This window comes from Panthera onca, chromosome A1, assembly GCF_046562875.1.
Source record: "Panthera onca isolate mPanOnc1 chromosome A1, mPanOnc1 haplotype 2, whole genome shotgun sequence".
NCBI lineage: Eukaryota > Metazoa > Chordata > Mammalia > Carnivora > Felidae > Panthera > Panthera onca.
In genome coordinates, this window is record NC_138339.1 from 103,327,153 (window position 1) to 103,353,928 (window position 26,776).

The window sequence follows — 26,776 nt, forward strand, 5'->3', positions numbered from 1 at the left end:
GTATGTCCAGAATGTGACGTTATTTGGAAATAGGGTCTTTGCAGGTGCAATTAGTTAACATGAGGGCATAGTAGAGAGGATGAGTCCCTAATCCAATATGACTAGTGTCCTAAGAAGATAGCCACGTGAAGACAGAGACACCAGAAAGCAATGTGAGGGCAGAGGACTGGGATGATTAATACATAAGCCAAGGAACACCAAAGACGGCCAGCCAACTACTAGGAGCTAGGAAGGATTTCCCTACAGGTTTCAGAGAGAGCTTGGCTCTGCTGACACCTGGATTTCAAGCCCCTGCCTGCAGAACCGTGAGACAATAGATTTCTGTTATTTTAGGCCACTCAGCCTGTGGTGCACGGTGGCCTTGGCTTTGAATTTTTGCAAATAATGGGGGAGGAGGAAACTGTCACCTGAACATCATGACCTACAGGTTTTCAATGACTTTCCAGTTTATTTTCTGATAATGGAAAATATTTTCAAGAACATGCCCAGTCAACACAGGAATGCTAGAAAAGCAAACAATAAAGGGCATGCATGGGGCACCTGGGTGGCTCAATCAGTTAAGTGTCCGACTTTGGCTCAGGTCATGATCTCAAAGTTTTTGAGTTTGAGCCCCGTGTTGGGATCTCTTGCTGTCAGTACAGAACCTGCTTTGGATCCTGTGTCCCCCTCTCTCTCTGCCCCTCTCCTGTTTGTGCTCTCTTTCTCACTCAAAAATAAATAAACATTTAAAAATAAGTAAATAAAGGGTACACACAAAAAACAAGTAATTGAAATTTTAATATGCCCAGGTATTGACATAAAAAATTTAAAAAGTCAGTGTTACAGCATTGGTTTTTCAAAGGTTAACATTCATAATTAGAGTTAAATTTCACAAAGTTAAATCTAACACTTCATTTCAATACGAATCTAACTCTTTATAATCTATCAAAATGGTATTATTTCATGTTAGTTTTCCTCTTCTTAAAGCACCGGTATGCATCTTAAGTGAAACATGGAGCCCCAATATGTAAAACGGAAGGTGAAGCTGTTGCAGTTGAGGGGACTTTATAGGGGCCTCACTCTTCCCTAGGTGTCACCTGCTAAGTTGCTTAGGGCCTAAACCATAGTCTGAGAGCCATGGAATGAAAATATTAAAATAAATGCTAAGATTTCAATGATAAAGAAAAACTAGGAAGTCCATTTAGTATGCAACACTTTTTAAGCCTCTTGCTTTTCCACATGCTTTTCTTTGGTTTCATCACTTTAGTAAATTCTTTGAACATCACTTGTTTGAATGGCAGGTACGTTAAGCAGAAATTGTACTTCTGCACCTAGGAAACTATCTCCAAGATAGATGCTGTGGAATAGGATCCAATAATAACAGTGATTTTTTAAAAAAACATTTTTTCAGGTAGTCCACTGTTCATACTGATAAAAACAAAACATTTTTCATGAATAAAGCCCCAAAGCCAAGATAATGCTTAGGAAGACGAAACATCACAATAAGTCAAAAGGAGGTCCCAAGTAAAAGTAAGATCATGGGGCCTTAGAGGGACACCCAAACAGGACAGAAAATGCAACAATGGTCACACAATCCTCACAATGAATGTAGACAGGAATGGCTGGGCTGTGGGGATGTGGACATATGTGCCCAGTGACACTGATGAACGAGAGGAAAGATGTGGTGGACCCCAATGGGCACAGATCCACAAGGAAGCATCCGTTTAAGGCTACGTGTGGTTAAGAGGTATTAACAGCAAAGAAAGAAATTCATGAGACACGTGGGACTTGCGGTTAGCTGGCTGAACTTGCCCATTAAAAACCTTTCCTTGCTAGTTTGTTCGTGTCACAATCACTGCTACAGATTTCATACACTCTAAGGTACTGCGTATAATGTGCCAGGGTCTATTCTAAGTGCTTTACGAATATTAACTCATCTAATCCTCATAACAACCCTACAAGGGAGGCACTATTATTAGCTCCATTTTCACAGACGAGAAAATAGGCACAGAGAGATTAAACAACTTGCCCAAGATCATAAGACTTAAAAATGTGGATCTCAGATTCAAATCCCTTTCAAGAGAAGAAATCACACTTGGGCTGGAAGAGAAATGTGTCCTAGAGAAATCCCAGGCGTGGCCTGAGTGAAAAAGGAAAATGCGGCACCACAATTGATACCCTATGTGTCCATCACACTGCAAGGGTATGATCTCTAAGCTACTTTTAACAAGATAAATATAAAATGTACACAGATGAACATACCACTTCTTACCCTTGGTAAATCCGAATCTGTTTTGAAATGTGTCAAGTGGAATCATACTATCATAACATGGCTGACTGGCTACATCAATTAAAAGCCGATGCCGGAAGCACATGCTTTTGTCTATCGTAGACTAGCATGAAAAAGACAGTAAATAAATAGTAAGTTTAATATAAAAAAAAAAAAGTGGTTTCAAACAAGGGTTAAGAATAACCTTGTACATTCCAATTCATTACTTTATCATATTCTTGAATTCTTTGCTTTATGTGAGAAAGTTTATTCTTTAGATAATCACAGCGCTCTTTTTTTTCCAGAAATGTAGGATCCTGAAAAAGAAACACAGCCATTATTTCAGCCTCCAGTTTCCTCAGTGAAGAACACAGAAACAGACATTATCATCCAGAAAATGACCCTTCATGGGAGAGTTTCTGCAACAGATTTCAAAATCTTCCTGATAAGAAGAGCATGTCTCTACATTTTTAAAATAGATTTTACTTTTTACAATAGTGTTAGTTTCACAGCAAAATTGAGTGGTAAATACAGAGAGCTAAGACAACTTTAACTTTGGTAGTTTAAATTATATCAAGGAGCAAATAATAAGTGCAGAAAAAGACTAATAAAAGCTCTCTCCAGGCTCTACTTCTCTGTGCAATTAAGTTAAGGATGGAGTGACAAACATAAAATAACTTCATCTTTTTGAAGGAAATGTCAGTGAAAAGTTCTATATCGGGTGTTCATTTCCCTAGGTTGCTAAACCAGGATGTAACAGAAGACAAAGAGAAGAAAAGGTATTCAGGAGCTACTCATGTTCTCTAGTAAGTACCATCTTAACAAATACTAAAAAAGAGGAGCGCCTGGGTGGCTCAGTTGGTTGAGCGTCTGACTCTTGATTTTGGTTCAGGTCATGTTCCCAGGCTCATGGGATCGACCCCAGGGTCAGACTCTGCACTGACAGCACAGAGCATGCTTGGGATTCTCTCTCCTTCTCTCTCTCTCAAAATAAATAAACAGTAAAAAAAAAAAAAAAAAAAAAAAAAAGGGAAATATTAAAAAAGAACTACTTTAGCTGAGAGAATCTAAGGTCTGTCAGCTCACCACGGCACCTGGATAAGAAAATACTTTGAAGAAGAAAATGGTTTTACTCACATTCTTTTTTTTCTTAAACTCTTCATGGATTCTTGAAATTCTTTCATGTTCCTAAAAATAATATATTGTATACTTGAATTAAAACACCAGGATTTACTCAAATCATATCTCAAGAATGTCTCAGAAGTACACTGGGAATTAGAACAAAAAATAATTTTTATCTAAGACTATAATGAAAATACCCACACACTAAAATTCAATTCAATGGACACAGATTAGAGGGCTTACTACTCACCACACACTGGGATCTAGGGGTGAAGAGAGAGAAAGGCCCCCGCCTGTGTGAAACCAGAACCGAGTCTCAGGGCCACTGCTTGCCAGGTGTCTGACCCTGAGCAAGCTACTTAACCTGAGGCTCACTTTCCTTACTGGGAACATGGAAATAATAACCACAAGGACCTCATAAGGTTGTGAGAAGCTGTACTTATTTGAAATGATACTTATAAAGTGCTTGGTATGTTATAACTACATTATACAGCGGGACTAAGAGGTTGAGACTATTCAATTTTCAAAAATAACTAACAGAAGGTTCCTTCTAACTTTAAGTTTTATAGTAAATATGAAGTTACTTAATGGATTGAACCAAAGGGAACAGATTACTAGAACAATGCCCTCATTTATCTATGTAAACCAGTGCTTTAGAGTTGTCAAACACTGTAAACCTAATAAATAAAAGTGAAAATATAATAATTTATAGTTCTAAAAGCCTCCCGAGAACATTTTTTTCATCACCCACCCATATCCTTTTTGCAATACATTTTGATTCTTCAGTGTCTTTTGTATGAGTTTCAATTGTGTTTTCATCCTTTGCCAGCATCGAGATGACCTTGGTAATTCAATTGTCACCTGTATGAATGGGTCCTGGCCTGGGAGTAAACTAGCTGCCTGGGGCCAGGGGTGCTGTGCTGAAGACACAGCACAGATAAGAGCGGCAAAACCTCTCCGAGAGTCTGTCACAGAAACTGAATTTCAGACAGTGAGGACCAGAGAGATTATTTTGAGCATTATTTCTATTTTGTGGGCTTAGAAAAGTTATGTGATTAATTTTTCAAGGGCACACAACCAGGTTTGTGAGAGAACATGTGCCTTCAAATGGGCCCGCTGTGCTTGGAAACGCCCCTCCCTGGGGACCTGGTGGGAAATGAACAGGCCTGGCAGGCCCCCACCCATGGCAAAGCTCAGCCTGTGGCCGAGGAGATGTTAAATTTTGTGATACAATTAATATTTCTATTTTATTATTATTTGTAAAAATTTTTAATGTTTATTTATTTTTGAGAGAGAGACAGAGACAGAGTGAGAGTGGAGGAGGGGCAGGGAGAGAGAGAAACAGAATCCGAAGCAGGCTCCAGGCTCTGAGCTGTCAGCACAGAGCCCCACACAGGGCTTGAACTCACGAACTGCGAGATCATGACCTGAGCTGAAGTTGAATGCTCAACTGACTGAGCCACCCCAGTGCCCCTAATATTTCTACTTTAGATAAGAACTAGAGGAGACACTGAGACTGTGGCCTTTTCATCTGGTTACTTACTTGCCATGCTGTGTACAAACCAGAGGAAATGACTATTGTTGATACTGTACAGAAATATCACGGGAAGGCCGAGTCTCAGCCCCTACCATAATTAGGACTTTATACCCCTCAGTTGCAGACCCACATGCCTGAGCCCTTGCCCATCACACAAAGCCCATACACTGGAGTCCACTGGGTCTAGACTCAAAGACTCCACCGCACAACTGGATTGTTCAGCATCTTATCTGTCAACCAGCTTGTTCTTCCCAGCCTGAGCCAATCCAGTTTCCTGGGGCCTGCTCATTCCTTCCTGCACTCCTTTAAGGGCCTATAAATTTGGGCGTCCTTCTTGGACCTATGGACCTTGCTTGTTTTTCAAGTGGTACTAACTGACCCTTGACCTACAGTATTTGCTGGATTTCTCCTGCTTCCTGGTACCAGTATGTCACAGATAACAGCATTCCATTGCTCCAGGATTGGGAAAATGTTACTTCTCTGGTTATTTTGGCTTAGAGAGCTCGTAATTACAAATGATTTAAACGTACACTTAAAAGTTTATCGTTGGGGTGCCTGAGTGGCTCAGTCGGTTGAGTGTCTGACTTCAGCTCAGGTCTTGACCTGATGTCTCTTCAGTTTGAGCCCCATATCGGGCTCTGCGCTAACAGCCTGGAGCATGCTTTGGATTCTAGGTCTTCCTCTCTCTCTGCTGCTCCCCTGCTTGTGCTCTATGTCTCTCTCTCTCTCTCTCTCTCTCTCTCTCTCTCAAAAATAAATAAAAACATTAAAAAATAATTTTTTAAAAAAGTTTGTGGTCGGGGCGCCTGGGTGGCTTGGTTGGTTAAACGTCCAACTTCGGGTCAGGTCATGATCTCACGGTCTGTGACTTTGAGCCCCGCGTCGGGCTCTGTGCTGACAGCTCAGAGCCTGGAGCCTGTTTCAGATTCTGTGTCTCCCTCTCTCTATGCCCCTCCCCTGTTCATGCTCTGTCTCTCTCTGTCTCAAAAATAAATAAACGTTAAAAAAAATTAAAAAAAAAAAAGTTTGTGGTCAAAACAAAGATGCTCAGTCAATATGGATTTCAGGAGCACTATATATACATATATATTAGTTACATACATACACTGAGTTGTTTGACATTTGTTAAAAATGCTGTGTGAGTTTTAAAAATTTGAATTACAAGGATCCCTGGGTGGCAAAGCCGACTGAGTATCTGACTCTTGATTTTGGCTCAGGTCATCATTTCATAGTTCGTGGAGCCTGCTTAAGATTCTTTCTTTTTCTCTCACTTTCTCTTTCCTACTGCCCCTCTCCCCTGCTCATGCTCTCTCTCTCCTTTCGAAATAAAAAAAATTAAAATTAAAAATTTGAATACATGAATAATAGATTAACATATTGTCTTTTAAAAGGATAGGATATTACACACAAAAGTTCATAGCAATATTCATAACAGTCAAAAACTAGAAACAACCAAAGTGTCCATCTGCTGATAAATGGATAAATGAAATGTGGTATATAGATACAATGGAATAAATACCATAAAAAGGAATGAAATCCCGAATATTCCTACAATATTAATGAACCTTAAAAACATTATGAAAAGAAGCCAGACACAAAAGGCCACATATTAAATCATCCCATTTATATGAAGAGTTTGGAATAAATCCATACAGACAAAAAGTACATTAACAATGGTCAGTGATTGGAGGGGGGAGGGAAGGGGGAGTGTGTGCTGATGAGTATGGCTTTTCTCTCTGGGGTGATGAAAACATTCTGGAATCAGGGGGTGGTAATGGTTATACAACTTTGTGAATGAACTAAAATTCACTGAATTGTTCATTTTAAAAGGGTGAATTTTCTATGTGAATTTTGCCTCAATAAAAAATGTACATCTGAGAAAAAAAAGTGCCACTGATTATCAGGGCATCCTGACTTCAGAAATATTAACATGCAAACCCCCCACCCCCCCGCCCCCAAACTCCAGAGCATTACAGAAAATGCTTGAGTCCCTGGTGACTGGAGTCTCCTCCTTGGTTCCCTCTGTCACAATCATGGTTATCAGTCTGATGGGATGAGCTAACAGCTCAGATCAACTCTCTGTCCTTACCATTGTGTTCTTTGGACCTGGGGTGGTAACCGCTTGGCTGTTACTTATCCCTGGAGAACGCACAACCCCTGGTAGCTCCCCTACACCCACCCCTGTGTGAATAAATCTTTTTCATTTTTTTTTTTTTTTACGTTTATTTATTTTTGAGACAGAGAGAGACAGAGCATGAACGGGGGAGGGTGAGAGAGAGAGGGAGGGAGACACAGAATCCGAAGCAGGCTCCAGGCTCTGAGCTGTCAGCACAGAGCCAGACGCGGGGCTCGAACTCACAGACCGCGAGATCGTGACCTGAGCTGAAGTCGGACGCCCAACCGACTGAGCCACTCAGGCGCCCCAACTGTGTATAATTATTTAGTAATTGAGGGCAAAAGACACAAAATTATATAATGTGAATTGTAATCCTGACTAGTCCCTTCGAAGATCTCAAATGACTTTCCCAGACACAGACAGCCAATGTACCCACTTATTATGGCTTCCCCACATCGACCTGAAGAAAGCTCAGATTTTTCGCTTCCTCTCTCACTGCTCCTCCTAGATTTTACGCTTCCTCTTTCAGTGCTCCTCCCAGGCACTGTGGGTACTGACCTGTTGGTTTTCCGAACAACGTGGCAATCTGCTCATCACTGCATCCAGCTCATCAAACTTCCTCAAGACGGCTTGGACTTCTGCAGAAAGCTCTTTGTACTCTGAAAACTGGTCTTGGAACACAGCTTTATAGCGTTCTCGTTCATCATCTGTCTGAATCACAGGGTATTTTCTGCGGGAAAAAATTGGCCAGCGATGTAACTTTTTCACTGAAACGGACTGAATGGGAAATCAGCTTAGCTCTTTCCTCACTGACCACACCGTATCTTCAATTCAATGTACTACCTCTCAGGGAACAAACAGCTGAGAGAGAGGAAGAGAGGGAGGGAGGGAGGGAGGGAGGGAGAGAGGGAGAGAGGGAGAGAGGGAGAAACAGACTCCGAAGCAGGCTCCAGGCTCTGAGCTGTCAGCATAGAGCCTGACATAGGGCTCGAACTCACAAACCGTGAGATCATGACCTGAGCCGAAGTCAGACGCTTGGCTGACTGAGCCACCCAGGCGCCCCTGGATACAAATGATCTTAAGCAGAGAGCATCAGCTTGGAGACAAACAGGAAAATGAAATGCCCAAATGGAATCTCTCCGTTTCTACCTCGAAGAAGGACTTAGACACTCACGCCACATAGTCGGGCATCACGATAGGTTTAGGAATGTGGCCTGGGGGAATGTGCCCACTTAGTAGCTCAGGCTTCATTTTTGTTGGTCTCAATTCTTTGAAATTAGCTTCTTGGTCTCTCTGTCTGTCAACACCGGTGGCCATTTCACACTGCAGTTAGGGAGAAAAAGAGGATTTATTTGTAAACAGATGCAGAGGAAGAACAAAACCATGACTTTATTTCTTAGAAGAAAATGGTGGGGAGAAGAAGTAGGAAGTAGAAGCAGAAATTAATACTTCACTTTAGAATTACAGGTTTTATAGTCACAAAGTTGTTCTGAATGCTTTTGTAATGGCTAAAGGGGACCACACTGCAATACAGGAGTACATAACAGTACAAAACAATCGTGTGGATGTCAAATGTGGAGGATGAAATGTTAAATGTAGGGTCATCAGTAGTTTATTTAGGATTTATACCTCAATTAGCTATAAAAGAATACAAAATGTAGTTCAAAATAAGAAGTTCATGGGCGCCAGGTGGCTCAGTCAGTTAAGCATCTGACCCTTGATTTCAGCTCAGGTCATGATCTCACGGTTCACAAGATTGAGCCCGCATTGGGCTCTGCACTGACAGAGTCTGCTTGAGATTCTCTCCCTCCCCCTCTCTCTGCCCCTCCCTGGCTCACACGCACTCTCTCTCTCAAAATAAATAAGTAAACTTGAAAAAAAAAAAAAAAAGAAATTCAGAGATAAAAATGGAACAAGGCTACTTAAACAGCAAGAGAAAAAATGACAGGGGAACTTGAGATGAATGAACTACCAGTAGCCACTGAGTAGGTCAGAAAGGGAAACAAGTTACATTGTCTTCATTACCTGAAATGGAAAACAAGCAAACCCAAGGGAAAGGCAGTGAAGGTCTTTCAGTTGTCCAAGAGTTCTGAACCTGTGATTCCCTGGTTTAAGTCATTCTGGTTTCTAGACTGGAGAGTTCATAGAGGCCTTTTTAGTAAAAAAATGGTACATTTCAAAAGAGGGGAAACAGCACAAAATGAAATGGCCCAGGGAGGAAGTATCAGGACAGGGCTTCAAGCACTAAAATACCGACATATGGGAAGCAGGGATGCAAAGGCCCAAGGGAACCCATTCTAGAATGAGCAGGCTAACATGGGTATGTAGCTTTGGGGGGATACTGTTCAGGAACCCCACTGGGCAGTGCCCAGAATACCAACCATACTGGTGAGCCCTGTGGATGCCAGGAGAGGGGTTTCTATTTTACATAGAAAGAAGCAAGGTTCAGAGAAGTTAGGTATATATTCTAGAGCCTCACAGCTGGGAAGTGGAAAAGCCACAATTAAAACCCAGAATTTTGGGGTCACCTGGGTAGCTCAGTCGGTTAAGCATCTGACTCTTGATTTCGGCTCAGGTCACGATCTCCTGGTAATCAGATCGAGCCCAGTGTTGGGCTCTGCACTGAGAATGGAACTTGCTGAAGATTTTCTCTGTCTGGGGGTGCCTGAGTGGCTCAGTCGGTTAAGTGTCTGACCTCTGCTCAAGCCATGATCTCATAGTTCCTGGGTTTGAGCCCCACATTAGGCTCAGAGCCTGGAGACTACTTTGGATTCTCTGTTCCTTCCTCTCTGCTCCTCTGCCATTCATGCCCCCTCTATCTGTCTCTCTCTCAAAGATAAAATAAACATTAAAAAAAAATTTTTTTTTTAAAGATTCTCTCTCTGCCCCTCTCCCCTGCTTAGGCTCTCCCTGCCCGCCCCCAAAAACAACAACAAAAAACCCCAGAACTTTTTGGGGTTTTAAGGAATAACACAAGGAAGGTTTACGTAAATGCATACTGTTCAAGCCTCAATTCTGACAGCATGTTAGAAATGGTTGATTTCTCATTACAGCAGTAAGCCCCCCTCCACTGACCCCTCTTTGGGACTTCAGCAGACAGTTGCTGAATTAAACTTGCTGAACTAAACCGAGAGCAGCTTGGGCGGGGGGCAACTTGGCTGAAAACAAACTGCAACACAGGATTTTAAAACTTTGCTCTTTACCTTACCAGGCAGCTTTAAAATCCTTTTGTTTCCTGATTTCCCTATCTCTGAGGCTGCCTCTGAGGTTTGGTTTAAGATTAGCTCACACATTAGATGGTGAGGCTGCTAAAGCAGCATTGGGGAAGGGTTGGAGAGGAGAAGCTGGGCCCAAGGCACCCAGGGTGACAGCTGGAAGGGGAACCATATCGTCTTGGTGCAGAAGGCATGCCTGGCCACTGGGCCCCAAACAGCAAGAATTCAAGTGCAGAGCAGGAAACCCCAAGGAAAGGAGATTAAACAAGAGTATTTCAGAGAACAGTTCCTGAGGTTAGTATTTATTCTCCTTTGTTCTCCACTGCTTGGGATGCCATTTCTTCATCCTAATGAATTCTTAATGTGTTTGATCTTGATAGTGAATCATGGTATTAAATTAGGGGGACCTTTTTTGGCTTAAATAAATGGATCTCTATTTCATGGCATCCCTTTTTAGCTTCTAAATATTTAACAACCCATTTCCCACACAGCTCGCTGAAGGAGCTATGGAGCATGGTGACTCTCTAGAGCTTAGCGGCAGCCGCAGGTACCCAACTCGGGTTTCCAGGTCAAAATCATAAATTCTGCCCAGGCAGTCACAGTGGGCAGGAGAGTCCATAGGAGGGCGGTTGTTGTTTGTTTGAGTCTAGGTCAAGTTTTTCAAGCAGGAACTATTCATTTTCCCTACTTGCCTATCCCTTGTTGTAAGATTCACTTTTTAATTTGAAAAGGGAGCTTTAAGGGGCGCCTGGGTGACTCATTCGGCTAAGTATCTGACTTCGGCCCAGGTTATGATCGCATGGTCAGTGAGTTCGAGCTGAGTTTCGGGCTCTGTGCTGACAGCTCACAGCCTGGAGCCTGCTTTGGATTCTGTACCTCCCTCTCTCTCTGCCCCTTTCCCGCTCATGTTCTGTCTCTCTCTCAAAGATAAATACATAAACATGAAAAAAAAAAAACAACTTAAAAAAATAAATAAAAAGGGAGCTTTAAAGAAGTCAGAGTAGTTTCACAGTAGTTTCCGTGCTGTCATCTGCTTTAAATTTTTTTGTTTTTATGCTCTTAATTTGTTTTTGGGTGAATGTCACTGACCCTAAGTTTCAGAAAACCTTATTGAGAAAAAAAAAATCTGAAAGCACACATAAGACAAAGAATCAAAACCTCATCAGGCTTTTAAATTTTTTTTTTTAATGTTTATTCATTTTTGAGACAGAGAGACAGAGCATGAACGGGGGAGGGGCAGAGAGAGAGGGAGACACAGAATCGGAAGCAGGCTCCAGGCTCCGAGCCATCAGCCCAGAGCCCGACACGGGGCTCGAACTCACAGACCGTGAGATCGTGACCTGAGCTGAAGTGGGACGCTTAACCGACTGAGCCACCTAGGCGCCCCTCATTAGGTTTTTATCGGATGGATGCATTGGGCTCCAGCCCTGGAACACAGCACTCTCAAACAGTATCCATGACTACAAACACATGGCCCGAGATTCCAGATGACCTTTCTTTGCTTCTAGCAAAAATGAATGTTGTCAGCAAATATCAAAAAGCTTTATCATGAGGCAAGAGAAAGTAATTAAGCAACAGGGTAAGTAATGCTATGGTTATAATTACTAAGCTTTTCAAATTAAAAAATGTATTGGTGAGGGGGGGAAAGATGGGTGAAGAGGAGAGGGAGGTGCAGGCTTCCAGTTATGGAACGAGTAAGTCACGGGGATGAAAGGCACAGCATAAGGAATAGAGTCAATGACACTGGAATAGTGTTGTACGGTGAGAGATGGCAGTTACACTTGTGAGCAGAGCATAACGTAGAGAGATGCTGAATCGCTATGTTGTATGCCTGGAAGTAATTAACAGTGTGTGTCGACTTCAATAAAAAAATGCTTTAAATAAAAACGGGCTGAATATGCTGCCAAGTTAGAAATAGTGTACATTTGTCCAAATGCTGAGTCTCTCTCCCTCTGAGCATAGAATACAATGGTGCAGAGGCCCCGGTCCCAAACGCACACCATCACCTTCAATGCTCAGATTAGATTCTCACTTTTCTGGCTTGGAAAAAAACCTGTTCTGCACTTGGGAAGTTATTAGAATTTTTTTCTGCCTCTGTTTGATCTTACTTTATGTCTGTATATTTCTTTTTAAAAATGATCTTATTTGCTTTTCAAAAAGTGTATTTATTAAAATACAAAATAAAAAGTTACAGTCTAGGAAATAGCTCCAACCAAGGGACAGGAAACAAGGGACAGTTCAGAGAGGGTGCATAATTTCCTCAGAATCATGGAGTTACTAGTAATAAAACTCAGATTTGCCTGATTCCAAAGTTTATTTTGTTCGTCATACTACTGCCTCTCCTGTGGTAGGCTGCCAATTCTTACTGACTAAGAACTGGGAAGGAAGCTGGTGGAAATCAAACCCAGTGAGAAGCTGGAGATCCAACCTTTTCTAAAAGGTTTCTAGTAGGTAAGTCCGATACAGATTCCTCAATTAAGTCATGAGATTCCCTCTCACAGAAGTCTGCCTCTAGAACACACCTAATTGTGGATCCATAATGATTCATTTCCCAGGAAAAGAGCCCCATGAAAGGACATCCTTTGCATTCAGCAACCATATCTTGAAAGAGTATAAATTAACTGGATTGGTATGATTTTTCTTTTTTCTTTTTTTAAATTTATTTTGAGAGAGAGAGAGAGAGAGAGCATGTACGAGAGGGGAAGGGGAGAGAGAGAGAGGGAGAGAGAGAGAATCCCAAGCAGGCTCCGTGCTATCACCACAGAGTGTGACATGGGGCTCGAACCCATGAACCACGAACTGTGAAATCATGACCTGAGCTGAAATCAAGAGTCTGATGCTTAACCGACTGAGCCACCCAGGCGCCTCTGGATTGGTATGATTTTCAAAGGAGTTCTAGGAATGGGGGTTCCAACTCCACTAAGGTTATTCCTGACTATTCCAGAACCCCTCGGGAGCTGGGACCCTGCAACACACCCTGGACGTGATGCGTACCAGCCTTCTAAGGCAGCCTGGAAGAGGTACTCTGGAACTTGCTTGCAGATTTCCCTAACCCTGTCCTACCTGTGGAATCTGCTTTAGCCACATTCTCACCAAACCATGATGCTGACCACCCTAGCATCTGGGGCAACTCCCCCCCCAGTTCAGCCAAGCCTTTCAGGTGGACTCTACTCTGCACTTAACCCTACTGGTAAATCCCATGACCTCAAAGGGACTGATGAGGAAGCCCATAAATTCCACCGTGGCAAACAATGACCACCATTGCCACATCACTGCCACACTGCAGCCCCATTAAACAGCCCTGTCCAGCTTGTTGCTTAACAATCAACATCTGCAAAGTGCACACCACCTTCAACCCCCACAAAGCAAACAGATTAAGTCCCTGAGGATGATCTGAAACATACTTTTTTTTTAAGTTTATTTATTTATTTTGAGAGGGGTGCAGAGAGCAGGAAAGAGAGAATCCCAAGCGGGCTCTGTGCTGTCAGCGTGAAGCCTGAAGCAGGGCTTGAACTCACAAACTGCGAGATCATGACCTGAGCCGAAACCAAGAGTCTGACCCTCAAAACAACTGAGCCACCCAGGTGCCACCCCCATGAAATATACTTCTTAATGCTAGCACTCTAACTTGCTAACTCTGGTATCACGTTACACTATCACCTGTTAACAAGTTAAGTTTGTAGACCCCTTTTCGTTATAAATAGCCTTTGTAATCCTGATTCATCTTCTAAACCAAAGTCCTTTTAAACTTGATTATTCTCCGTGTGGTGAGCACTATGTTAGGACTCTCATTGGGCTGAGAGGCAGCAATGATGGTCATTCCTGGCCAGGGTGGGATTCAAGAGTTTCGGAGTCAGTCCCTCTGAGGGAGTAGAACTTCCCAAAGGGTTAAGGTGGTACTAGAAACCTGGAATGAGAGTACCGGCAACGGTCTGCCCAAGACGCTCTGATGAGGACACTCCACGGGGAAGACTGGTCTCTTCATTTGGTCAAATTTATTTACGTCTCAGTACTAACGCTGGAACGCAGCCCATAGGTAAGTTAGGGAAGCTGCACCTAAATCTCAAAGGGCCAGTGTTATTAATTAAATAAACATCAGCTTTACATTGCTCATCTCAATTTTATGTATGTATGTATGTATGTATGTATGTATGTATGCAGGCTCCATGCCTAGCGCAAAGCCCAGAGCTCAAACTCACAACCCTGAAATCAAGACCTGAGTCGATATCAAGAGTTGGACATTTAACCAACTGAGCCACCCAGGCACCCCTGATTTGAAGTATTTGTTAGTTTAATTCGTTAAAAGCTTTTAAAATTTTGAAGGGGGACCTGGGTGGTTCAGTGTCCAGCTCTTGATTTCAGCTCAGGTCATGATCTCACTATTTGTGGGATCTCCATGGAGAGCACAAAGCATGCCTGGCATTCTCTCTCTCTCTGCCCCTCCCTACTTGCCCTTGTGTATGCATGTGTTCTTTTTCTCTCAGAATAAACATTAAAAATAGATAGATAGATAGATAGATAGATAGATAGATAGATAGATAAATCCCTTACTTCACTGTGAATAAAACATTTTCATACAGTATTTGTGTTATAATATAGAGAATAAAGTTAAAAAGAACCTATAGGGGTGCTTGGGTGGCTCTATTGGTTAAACGTCCAACTCTTGATATAGACTCAGGTCATGATCTCATGGTTGTGGGATCAAGCCCTATATTCGGCTCCATGCTGAGCACAGAGCCTGCTTGGGATTCTCTCTCCGTCTCCCCCTGACCTTCCCCTGCTCATGCTCGCTCTCTTAAAATAAATAAATAAACTTTAAAAGCAAAAAAGATCCTGGGCACCTGAGTGGCTCAGTCAGTTAAGTGTCTGACTCAGTTTTGGCTCAGGTCATGACCTCACAATTTTGTGAGCTGGAGCCCCACATTGGGCTCTGTGTTGACAGTGGAGGGCCTGCTTATGATTTGCTTTCTCTCCCTCTGTCTCTACCCCTCCCCGCTCACACTGTACCTGTCTCTCTCAAAATGAATAAACTTCAAAAAAAACCCAAAAAACCTATAAAAGATATTTTTAAAATGCATTCACTTAAAGGACTTGTATAAATTAGCAACTCAGTAAAAAAGTGGACAGGATACAGTTTAACAGGGAAGGAAAAGCAAACATAATACATGAAAAATGCTCAATCTCACTCCTTATAAGAGAAATGCAAATTACAACTACATTAGATATCATTTTTCACCTATCAGGTTGACAGATGTCAACAAATTTCCTAACACAGTGTGTTGGTCAAGGTGTGAGGTAGCCCATGGTGCTGCTGGGAGTACAAATTGGCAAAACTTCCATCGGGCAACCTGGTAGTCAAAATAAACATGTGCATTTCTTCTGATCCAGAAATTTGCTTCTCAGAATTTATCTTTCAGGTGCACTTATGCATATCTGGAAGGAAGTATGTACAAGCATATACTTGGATGTATACAGTTATTCACTGCAGCACTGTTTTTAATAGAGAAATATTGGAAACAACTTAAATGGTCATTAAAAAAATTTTTTTTTAATGCTTATTTATTTTTGACAGAGATAGAGAGCAAGCAAGCAAGCAAACAAGTGGGGGAGGGGTATAGAGAGAGGGAGACAGAGAACCCAAAGCAGGCTCCAGGATCCGAGCTGTCAGCACAGAGCCCAACATGGGGCTTGAACCCAGGAACTATGAGATCATGACCTGAGCTGAAGTCGGACGCTTAACCGAAAGAACCACCCAAGCGTTCCGTAAGTGGTCATTTATGGTTAGGTAAATTATGTAACATCCATATAATGCAATACTAATATATATAGCTATAAAAAGAGAATGCAGAACTTCTTTATGTATTAATAAGGAAACATCTCAAGAAACATATTGTTAAGTGGAAAAAAAGGGACGTATGTAACTGTGTATGGGATGGCAGTGTGAAAGGGGGAGTTAAGCAAATATATATACATTTTACATATGCGTACATATGTAATATGTATGTATAATATAAACAGATATCTGAAAGGAAACACGAGGCACTGATAACACTGGTTCCTTCCAAGTGGGAGAGCTGGGAAGCTGAGACAGAGGAGTGAGAGAAGACTTTGTATTAAAGACCCCTTTGAATTTTTTTTGTTTTTGAGAGGGAGAAAGAGAGAGAGAGAGAGAGAGGAAAGGAGGGGTTGCAGAGAGAGGGGGGTACAGAGGATCTGAAGTAGGCTCCACACTGACAGAAGAGAGCCTGATGTGGGACTCGCACTCATGAACCATGAGATCGTGATCTAAGCCAAAGTCTGATGCTCAACCAACCTAGCCACCCAGGCACCCTTGAGAGCCTTTTGAATTTTGAATCAAGTAAATATATTCCCTTTTCAAAGAAACAAACAAATCCAAAGTCTGGACTCTCAAACTCTTGCTTAGAAATAATACCCAATATTTTTAAAAAAGGACTTTTCAATGAGGTAAAATTATGATAATATATTAGGTTTTTACGTATGTGTATATAAGTATAATAACAGCATCTCATTTAATTCTCTCAGCAAACATGTGATGTAGAAATTATTATTATTCCAATTTTACAGACGAAATTAAGGCATGGAAAGTTAAATACCTTGCCTATTGTCATACTATTAGTAAATTCCGGAATAGGAATTTTCTTCCTGACACAACAAAATTTAGCATCTGAAAACAAGATGAGAAGGTCAGAAAAGAATGTCAAAGAACTTTAAAGAGACTAAAAAAAGTTTGAGAGAATCTCCTTTACTTAAAAAAATTAAATTTTAAACATATAAGGAGAATCAACTGTTCACGTGTGCAACTAACAAAATGAAAAGACACTATAAAAACTATAGAAGCCATAATCTTGCCCAATAAACACCATGTACATGTCTAATTTGATCCTCTCATTATGAGAAAAAAGTTGAAAGTTAAACTCCATGTTCAGTTAGGAACTCAGTGTAATAGATACACTTTCACAGACAGATGATCTACTCTGCAGGTAAACAGATAAGAGAGAAGTATTTAACAAATCTAGACATAAAATAGTAATGTGAACTTTATTCTTACCATTTTCCTTTTTGATGGCAATGATGGCTCACTTATCTGGAACAAAAAAGAGTTAAAATGACTTTTCAAAGGTGTGTGAGGCTACTGTGTTAATATTTTCATCCATTTGCATTTATAGCCCAATCTCAACTTCACAGAGGTCAGTTCTCTGCTTGACAGATGCTCCTCCCCCTCACCTGGCGACTTTTGATTGGCTGGAGGAGAGCCAGAGGAGGGATAACGATAACCTCTAGTCAGTCAGGAACAGACAGCAGGGTTGGAGTACAGACACGATAGAGACTATCAGGTAAAGTGCTTTGAATTACCTAGAGATTTTATTTATTCTTGGCTCCCAATACCTTGTGCAATTAAAGAGCTGGAAACAGAGACCGTTATAAAATTAACAGAAAAAACCCATAGGCCAGAATAGCTTCTAACTATTAAGAAGTCACAGCAACACCCAAACTGGGACCACCTCCTATGTCAGGGGTAATTCAAATCTCATCAGCCATTGGAAAAAGTCTGATGGGAACAAGTTTTGAGAAAGGAAAAAGAAATGAATATATCATGTCGATAATTATAATCCTATTCATGAAGAATTGTGAAACAACATTAAGAACTCTGTTGTTATTAAACTTACATAAAATTATGAGGAAATGTGGGTGTTTCATTATCTGGATTTCATACTGATTGAATCTGAAATTCTCTATTTTGTATACACAGATGTAAAATTAAGAAATATGCTTAATGTGCTAAGATAAATCTTTAGAAATAACTTGAATCTAGGGGCGCCTGGGTGGCTCAGTCGGTTGGGCATCCGACTTCAGCTCAGGTCATGATCTCACGGTTGGTGGGTTCGGGCCCCGCATCTCTCTGCTGACAGCTCTGAGCCTGGAGCCTACTTCAGATTCTGTGTCTCCCTTTCTCTCTGCCCCTCCCCTACTCACACTCTGTCTCTCTCTCTCAAAAATAAATAAGAAATATTAAAAAAAAAAAAAAAAGAAAAGAAACAACCTGACTCTATGTGGAGTTCCAGTAAGATTAATATATTGTGATGAGAGAGTATGGATCACATTGCAACATGTTGAGGTTCATCATACAAACACAAGGTACTTGTTATAAAATTAGTCAAGTTTTATGTGTACGATTCATGCAAAAGAGTAAACACAAAATACACAGATCAGTGAGTAAATAAATAGGTTACTGAGTACTTTTTTTTTTTTAATGTTTATTTATTTTTGAGACAGAGAGAGACAGAGCATGAATGCGGGAGGGGCAGAGAGAGAGGGAGACACAGAATCTGAAGCAGGCTCCAGGCTCCAAGCTGTCAGCACAGAGCCTGACGCGGGGCTCGAACTCACAGACTGTGAGATCATGACCTGAGCCGAAGTAGGATGCTTAACCAACTGAGCCACCCAGGTGCTCCTGTTCGAAAAATTTTATTTTATTTATTTATTGTTTTTAACGTTTATTTAATTTGGGGACAGAGAGAGACAGAGCATGAACAGGGGAGGGGCAGAGAGAGAGGGAGACACAGAATCTCAAACAGGCTCCAGGCTCTGAGCCATCAGCCCAGAGCCCGACGTGGGGCTCGAACTCACAGACTGCGAGATCGTGACCTGAGCTGAAGTCGGATGCCCAACCGACTGAGCCACCCCGGCGCCCCGAAAAATTTTAAATATGGCTTTTATATAATCTTATCCCTCAGGTATTGTTATTATATTATTATTAATTCTCCTCCTTCTTATATTTAATTAGTTAAATCCTACAAATAAAAACAAGTGCCAGACTCCCATTCTAATTTTGGGAACACTATTTTCCCCAAAGTAAGAATGAAACATCAAAATGCCCAGGCAAGTTTTCAGAGTATGTTCATGACCACTCAGCCTCTCCATACTTGAAAAAATCAAATACGGTTCACTGTATTCTTACTTCACTTTATTTAAATCACCGGAAGAAAGTGTCACTCATCATAACATGTAAATAAGCACTTTCTCCTTATAATTGAAAAGTTATGTTTTTTTTAGTTAAGCTTTACCATATTAAAGAATCAACACTGTTCTTAAACTTACTTTAACGGGGAGACATTTATTGTACTGAATATGGTCTTATTCTTAGTTGTAAGAATCAGTAGCTGTTTCAGTAGCTGAAAACTCCCCTTAAGCATCACAGACATAACGCAATCGACAAACTATATACTGTATTTACACATCTGGTACCTACCTGCAATGTTCTAGAACAGTGACACGCCAGAGTGGGGGATCCCACCCAAAGCAGGTCAGTCAATGAGGTAGGATTTTTGAACTTCAGATCATTAAAACAAAAAGGTTGGGGGGGGGGCACTCCTGATTTCAGCTCAGGTCATGATCCCATGGTTCATGAGATCAAGCCCTGTGTCAGGTTTTGCACTGACAGCAGGGAGACTGCTTGGGATTCTCTCTCTCACCCTCTGCCCCTACCCCACTCACATGCTCTCTCTCTCTCAAAATAAACAACATAAACTTAAAAAGCCTTTTATAAAATTTTTGTTTTAAGAACTATGTATATTTAACAAGGGAATAAATAACAGGAACAAAATTAAAAATGAATGAAGGATTATGAAGTTCCTTACCTCCTGCTGTTCCATGTATTCCCTATGTCTCCGAGCTGCCTCGTGCCTCCATAACTTTAGGCAAACCAAAGCACTAACGAGATAAACAATCATGTTGACAAACAGGAAGATCATCGCTGCTATCTGTCCTCCTTCTACCCGGCAGAACAATGCATTCATCGGTGTATTGAATAATGGATAGTAGCAGAGTCCACCTCGGTTGGTATCATTCACATAGACTATGGCTGCAGCCATATACAAAATAAACAAGGCAACGTTAATTCCAAATTCGGTCAGAGGCCACCAGTTAGAATCCAAAAGAATGGTCCGATAATACATGGACATGCCAAGAACCAGAATAATAACGGTGGCGATCCAAGCTAATCCAGCAACCACGAGTACAAAAGGGGTTTTGGGGCCACTGTAGTAATAGCCCCCGTACGTACTGCCCAGGCCACCGAGGCCTCCCATGCCATAGGGCTGTGAATATCCGAACAAGTTATACCACTCGCTGTCCTTGTAAATGTAAGCCGTGACACAGGCAAAGACACCAGCTCCCAAGAGCAGCTCCACCACACCCAGAATTCGCAGCAGGCCTGCCCACGACTTCATGTAGGAATACCTCAGGTTATACTCCTCCACCTTCTCACTGTACGTTCGGGCTGTCTGTGTGTGGCGGCCTAGTGAACCGTAGGGGTCGTGGGGAAACATTGCCTCAGCCTCTTTCGGGGAACTGAAGGTTCCTTCTGACCCTCCGTAAGGATCTGTGTCGGAGTTGGGGGGTGAACGGTGGTTTGGTCTTGCTGGAGAGGATGGAGGTGAACACTCCACTCCATCGGAGATGTATCTGATGTCAGACACCGGCTTACCCCATCCCAGGTCCTTTTTCTTCCCTCTGAAGAAGTTCTTCCAGGACTCAGGGACAAAGCGCCTTACAGGTTTGAGATCTGGCGCTATGGCCGGTTCCTCTGTGTCACTTGAGTAGAAGTCTGGGCCGAATGGTGGCTGTAATGGGAGAGGGGGTGGTGGCAAGGGATCAGCGCTCACGGCCAGCTCACTGTCATGAAGAGTCTGGAGGGTTCCTATGGTGCCATCTTGATAGGGTGAGTCCCTTGGAACCTCATCATAGTGCCTGTCCCGAATCTTACATCTTCCATCACTGGACGACATTTGTGATTTTTACACCTGTGGCCAAGATAAAAGTTATCACTTATGCCTAGTTATTTATTCTTTCAACGATGCTGATTTTATCCACTTAATGGCAGATGATCATATTTAGGAAACCAATATGATCATGTCTAACGATCATGATATGTAAAATGATAACATGAACAGGTATATTTTAAACATATGTAACATACTAGCCAGGGATATCATCATCGTTCTATATGATTTTAAGGGGAATCAAAATTTAAAATCTTAGTTCTGAATTAAAACATTTATAAGTCTAACTTACCTTACGAGCCCTATGAACAACGGACTGTAAACACCATAACGGAAACCAAATTTTAACAATACAGGATACTGACACATCCCAAATAGAATCCTTTCTTCAAACATCTAAATCAAAATATTTAACAGTTTGGGCATACCAAAGTTTGACGGGTCAGCAAATTCTCTTCATTTTCATTACCTCAAATCTGCTTTGGAAAGGCCTGGGAGAAGCAGTTTGATAAACACAGGGAGTGAAGAGCACCTTTCTTTCTTAAATCAGGGAAGTCAGTGTAGGGGACTTGCTTCTTCCACTCTAAAATATTAACACTTCATATTAGATTTTGAAAATTTTTTTTTAATGTTTGAGACAATGCGAGAGACAGAATGCAAGCAGAGAGGGGTAGACAGAGGGAGAAACAGAATCTGAAGCGGGCTCCAGGCTCCGAGCTGCCAGCCCAGAGCCGGATGTGGGACTCGAACTTACGAACCGTGAGATCATGACCTGAGCCGAAGTCGGACGCTTAACTGACTGACCCACTCAGGCACCCCTTAGATTTTGAAATTTGAAAACTCAGAGGAAAAAAAAAAGCCATCAAAGCTTAAGATTCCCCAAAAGTACAACACAGAACAGCCATGTATATCATGTATGTCACTCTTTCCAGTGCAGCCACCTCAAGGTGATCTGCTGTTGCCATAATGACACTCAGAAAGTATCTCAGAGGGGGTTTGAGCCACCTAAAAAATAAAGCACAAAAAAAGCACTTTCACTAAACCTGTTTGATTTCTTTCACACAATCAATGACCTGGACACGTATAAAAATAGGAGGACACTTTCTGCTAATGTAAATACTAGGTTTAAGGCACAATGAATTTCTCCCTCATATTGCTCATGAAGCAAGTATTTGCTAAAGCAAGTATCTCCCTCATAAAGCAAGTATTTGCTAAAGACTCACCGGCCATATAGCATTGTACTTGGTACCATGAAGGTCTTAAATTTTAAATGAAGAATCCTGCCTTTATGGTGTTGAACCATTTAGAAATTCCTAAGGCTTTTTTTCCCCCTAATGTTTATTTTTAAGAGAGAGAGAGAGAGAGAGAGAGAGAGAGAGAGCGTGAGCAGAGAGAGAGAGGGAGACACAGAATCTGAAGCAGGTTCCAGGCTGCTCACAGATCACAACGTGGGGTCCGAATTCATGAACCACGAGATCATGACCTGAGCCAAAGTCAGATGCTTAACCAACTGAGCCACCCAGGTGCCCCAGCTTTTTTTTTTTTTTTTAAAGTTTCTTTATTTATTTTGAGAGAGAGAGAGAGAAGCAATGAGCAGGGGAGTGACAGAGAGAGAGAGGGAGAGAGAGAGAATTTCAGCAGGCTCCACACCGTCAGCTTGGGAGCCTGATATGGGGCTTGATTTCACAAACCATGAGATAGTGACCTGAGCCGAAATCAAGAGTCAGACGTTTAACTAACTGAGCCACCCAGGCACCCCCTAAGGCTGTGTTTTGTTTTGTTTTCTTAAGTTTATTTTTTAAATTTATTTTGAGAGAGAGAAAGAGAGCAAGCGATAGCCAGGAAGGGACTGAGAGAGAGAGGGAGAGAGAATCCCAAGCAGGCTCTTCGCTGACTCAGGGATTGAACCCACAGATCGTGAGATCATGACCTGAGCTGAAACCAAGAGCAGGACGCTTAACTGAGTGAGCCACCCAGGGTTCCACTAAGGCTTTGTTTTATTTTATTTTGTAAAATGGAGACCTATCATTCAACAAATATTTGCCAAACATCTACCATGTACCAGGCACACTGAAAGTGTATCAGTGAACAAAACCAACTGAAATCCCTGCCTTCATGGAAATTAAATCTCAATGAAGGGATAAAAGATGATAGATAAGGGAAGTGAAAGACATCTGATCAGACGCTAAGGAATTAAGAATGGTGAGAAGGTACTTTGTGGGCAGGATATTATAATTCTAAATAGAACGACACTGGAAGTCTCCATAGAGAATATGACATCCGAATACACAAATGAAGGATGTGAAGGAGGAAGCCAGACAGGTTATCAGGGGAAGAGGTCCAGGCTGCAGGAGGTCCAGCCGCTGCAAAAGCCTTGAGGTGGGAGTGCTCAGCAAGTTCAAGAACTATTAAGTCATGGAGGACAATGGGGCAGCAAGTAGTAACAGAGAGGAGAGGGTAAGTAGTAGAATTAAGTCCATTTGAATCACTAGGGTCTTGAAAACCACTGGAAAGAATTCTGGCTATTATTGGAAGTGAGATGAAAAGCCAATGGAGCATTTTGAGTAGAGAAGCGACAGGATCTGACTTATTTTATTTTTTTAATTTTTATTTTTGAGAGAGAAAGAGACACAGAGTGTGAGCAGGGGAGGGGCAGAGAGAGAGGGAGACACAGAATCTGAAGCAGGCTCCAGGCTCTGAGCTGTCAGCACAGAGCCCGACGCGGGGCTCGAACTCACAGACTGTGAGATCATGACCTGAGCCAAAGTTGGATGCTCAACTCACTGAGCCACCCAGGTGCCCCAGGATCTGACTTGTTTTAATAGGATCACTCTGGATGCTATCAAGGGTATGCTCCAAGAGACAAGGGAGAAAACAGGGAGAATGGCTAAGAGCCAACAGATTTAGTCCAAAGGACCACAGTGATAACAATGGAGATAAAAAGAAGTCAGATTTTTAAATACAGGGAATTAATTTTTTTTCCTATAGAAACATTCAAACATAATAAAAAGTGGAAAGAATAGCATTATGAACCCTTATGTACCCATCAACCAGCTTCAATAATTATCAATTTATGACCAATCTTCTTTCCTCTATACCTCCTACTTATTCCTTCTGCCAACAGATTGCTTTGAAGCAAATCTCAGACACGAGATCATTTCATACGCAACATTTCTCCACCCCCTCCAGTTTAGCCCTGGGTATAAGCAGTCTGAAGAGTTTGAAGATACCCATTAGAAATCCAGGTAGAGAGGGGCGCCTGGGTGACTCAGTCGGTTAAGCTTCTGACTTCAGCTCACGTCATGATCTCAGGGTTTGTGGGTTCCAGTCCCTCTGTGCTATCAGCACAGAGCCTGCTTCAGATCCTCTGTCTTCCTCACTCTCTGCCTCTCCCCCTGCCCCCCTCTCTCTCTCAAAAATAAATAAAAACATTAAAAAAATGTAAAAAAAAAAAAAAAATCCAGGCGGATACATCCAGTAGGCAGTACACACACAGAAAGGTAAGTAATACCATAGATTAGATACAATCACCCAAGGAATAGGTGAAAATGGAGAGTTCTAAATTTCTGGATCTTTTAGTGAGGCACTCCAATTAAACAAAATTTTTTTAGGGGTGCCTGGGTGGCTCAGTCGGTTGAGCGTCCGACTTCAGCTCAGGTCATGATCTCACAGTTTGTAGTTCAAGCCCTGTGCTGACAGCCTAGAGCCTGGAGCCTGTTTCGGACTCTTTGTCTTCCTCTCTCTCTGCCCCTCCCCCTCTCATGCAAGGTCTCTGAAAAATGAATACAACCCTTAAAAAAAATTTTTTTTAATGTTTGTTTATTTTTGAGAGTGAGAGAGAGGGAGAGTAGGAGAGAGAGAGAGACAGGGCATGAGCAGGGGAGGGGCAGAGAGAGAGAGAAAGAGGCAGACACAGAATCTGAAACAGGCTCCAGGCTCTGGGCTGTCAGCACAGAACCTGAGGTGAAGCTTAACCCACCATCAGTGAGATTATGACCTGAGTGCAAGTCTGATGGTTAACCAACTGAGCCACCCAGACATCCCTGGGGTACTCCAATTTTAGAGAATTAAGTCTGAAAGTCCCAGCATGGTGCCCAAAGTGGCAGCTCTATAAATGACATCAATTAAGGATTATTTTTGTCCCTGTCATTTAGCTCATCTGTGTCTAAAAACATAGAAAAAAATTTTTTTTCTTAACCTTGTTTACATTTTTAAATAGTTTTTAAAGTTTTATTTATTGCGAGAGAGAGAGAGAGAGAGAGAGAGAGCGCGCGCGCAAGCGGGGGAAGGGCAGAAAGAGACAAAATTAAGCAGGCTCCACAGTGAGCGTGGAGCCCTATACGGGGCTGGATCCCACCCTACAACCTGATCATGACCTGAGCGGAAATCAAGAGTCAGACGCTCAACCCACCAAGCCATCCATGGGCCCCTGATACATATCCATGTAAAGGACATCCTTGCTTAATTTAACACACAGGTAAAAAAAAAAAAAGTGTGCTTCATTGTAATGGGTTTACCTTATCTTCATCAATGCAAAGTGGCTCATTTGAATTAGACTATCTTATTCACGTTTAAATAAAATACAAAAACAATAAATTTGAAGAATCATGCAATTAACATAACACGTGATTTTAGAAGGGAATGGTCAGCGGTATTTTATCACGTTAGTTATCTGGCTACCCCTCCTGTATGGTTCAGGGTGTCACTGAGAGCCCACTTGGATTCAGCATACTGAGGCACAGTGGGTCTTTGTTTTGGTCAAGCCCCTGGACCCTGACTCCATTCTGTTGGAACTCACAGCTCTGAACGCCACATCGGTGGGAGGAGAAATGGTTTCCCCCAGGAAAGTGACACGGCAACCGAACTCGGTAGCCTCCCCAAAAACAGAATGATCGCTTTAGCCAGCTTTAAAGTTCTGCTGGGCCCAAGAGATGTTTCTGCTCTTCCTAGGGGTTGGGAAAGCTCCCTGAGGGTTTTAACCCACGCGTGAGTGCCATGGGACACCCAGCATCTTCGCTGGGGTCTCTCTCGAGCCTGCCGTTTCGCGTCCGGTCCCAGAATCCCGTTCAGTCTTCGGCTCTGCCCACCCCAGGGAACTACCCCAGGGAGCGCTCCTGCCTCGCGTCCCAGGGAGAACCCATTCTCAGTCTTCCGAGATGACGCCCCAAAGCGGCCGGAACTAAGTTGGTGCCCCGGTCAGGATATCAGGATAGGAGGATCCCCGCGCCAGGGAAGGGCGGCGCCTTCGCGGCCGGCGGGGCGCGTCTCGCGGCGCACCTGTGTCACTTGGATGAAAGCGCGCTAGTTGAGGGGCCCTCCTGACGCGCTGGCCCCGCTCTCCCCGTGGCCCTTACCTCTCTCCGCGCCGCCGTCTGGTCTCGGCCGAAGGTTATGGCGGGGCTGAATGGAGAGCGCAGCAGGACCAGGAGCGCGCTGAGAGCCCACGGCCTCGCCCTCCCGACCCGCGCACCTGCCGGGGGCCGCCGGGCCCTCCCCGCCCACGGCCGGATCACGTAGCCCCCACCCCTCGCGCCCCCTCACCTGCGCGGCCGCCGGGAAGAGCGCGCTCGCCGCCCGCGGCGCCGAAACCAGGCTCAGCTCCCGGGGCGGAGCCGAGCCACGTTTGCCCCGCCCGGCTTTGTCGGGACCGGACTCCGGCTAGGAGCCGGGGAGGGTCGGGGACCGCCCCCGCACCTCAGAGCTGCTGTTACAAACCCGCGCCGCGCATGCGCATAC

The 26,776-nt window shown here is 42.8% G+C and overlaps 1 protein-coding gene across 6 annotated transcripts; it reads right to left on the minus strand.

Moving 5' to 3' along the window:
- Positions 1-758: 758 nt before the first annotated feature.
- On the minus strand, positions 759-26,716 carry MARVELD2 (MARVEL domain containing 2). 6 transcript variants are annotated; one of them, XM_078449147.2, is made up of 9 exons: positions 26,582-26,716; positions 26,395-26,440; positions 21,510-21,623; positions 19,898-21,061; positions 17,308-17,343; positions 8,198-8,346; positions 7,582-7,753; positions 3,386-3,436; positions 759-2,565 (listed from the first exon to the last, which is right to left on the minus strand). In XM_078449147.2, the coding sequence occupies exons 4-9, from the start codon at positions 21,044-21,046 to the stop codon at positions 2,443-2,445; spliced, it is 1,680 nt and encodes a 559-aa protein (XP_078305273.2). In that variant the 5' UTR covers positions 21,047-21,061; positions 21,510-21,623; positions 26,395-26,440; positions 26,582-26,716; the 3' UTR covers positions 759-2,442. The 6 variants fall into 6 exon arrangements, with proteins under 6 accessions (XP_078305273.2, XP_078305275.2, XP_060491597.3 ...); XM_078449149.2 differs by lacking the exon at positions 26,395-26,440; XM_060635614.3 differs by lacking the exon at positions 21,510-21,623.
- Between the last annotated feature and the right edge of the window lie 60 nt (positions 26,717-26,776).

Excerpts from the sequence above, each read along its gene's own strand:
- MARVELD2 (XM_060635612.3), bottom strand. The coding sequence starts at position 21,046 with ATGTCGTCCAGTGATGGAAGATGTAAGATTCGGGACAGGCACTATGAT. Across the intron at positions 17,344-19,897 it reads AATACATGGAACAGCAGGAG|ATAAGTGAGCCATCATTGCC; the intron begins GTAAGGAACTTC and ends TTTTTGTTCCAG. Across the intron at positions 8,347-17,307 it reads TGCCATCAAAAAGGAAAATG|TGTGAAATGGCCACCGGTGT; the intron begins GTAAGAATAAAG and ends CCCTAACTGCAG.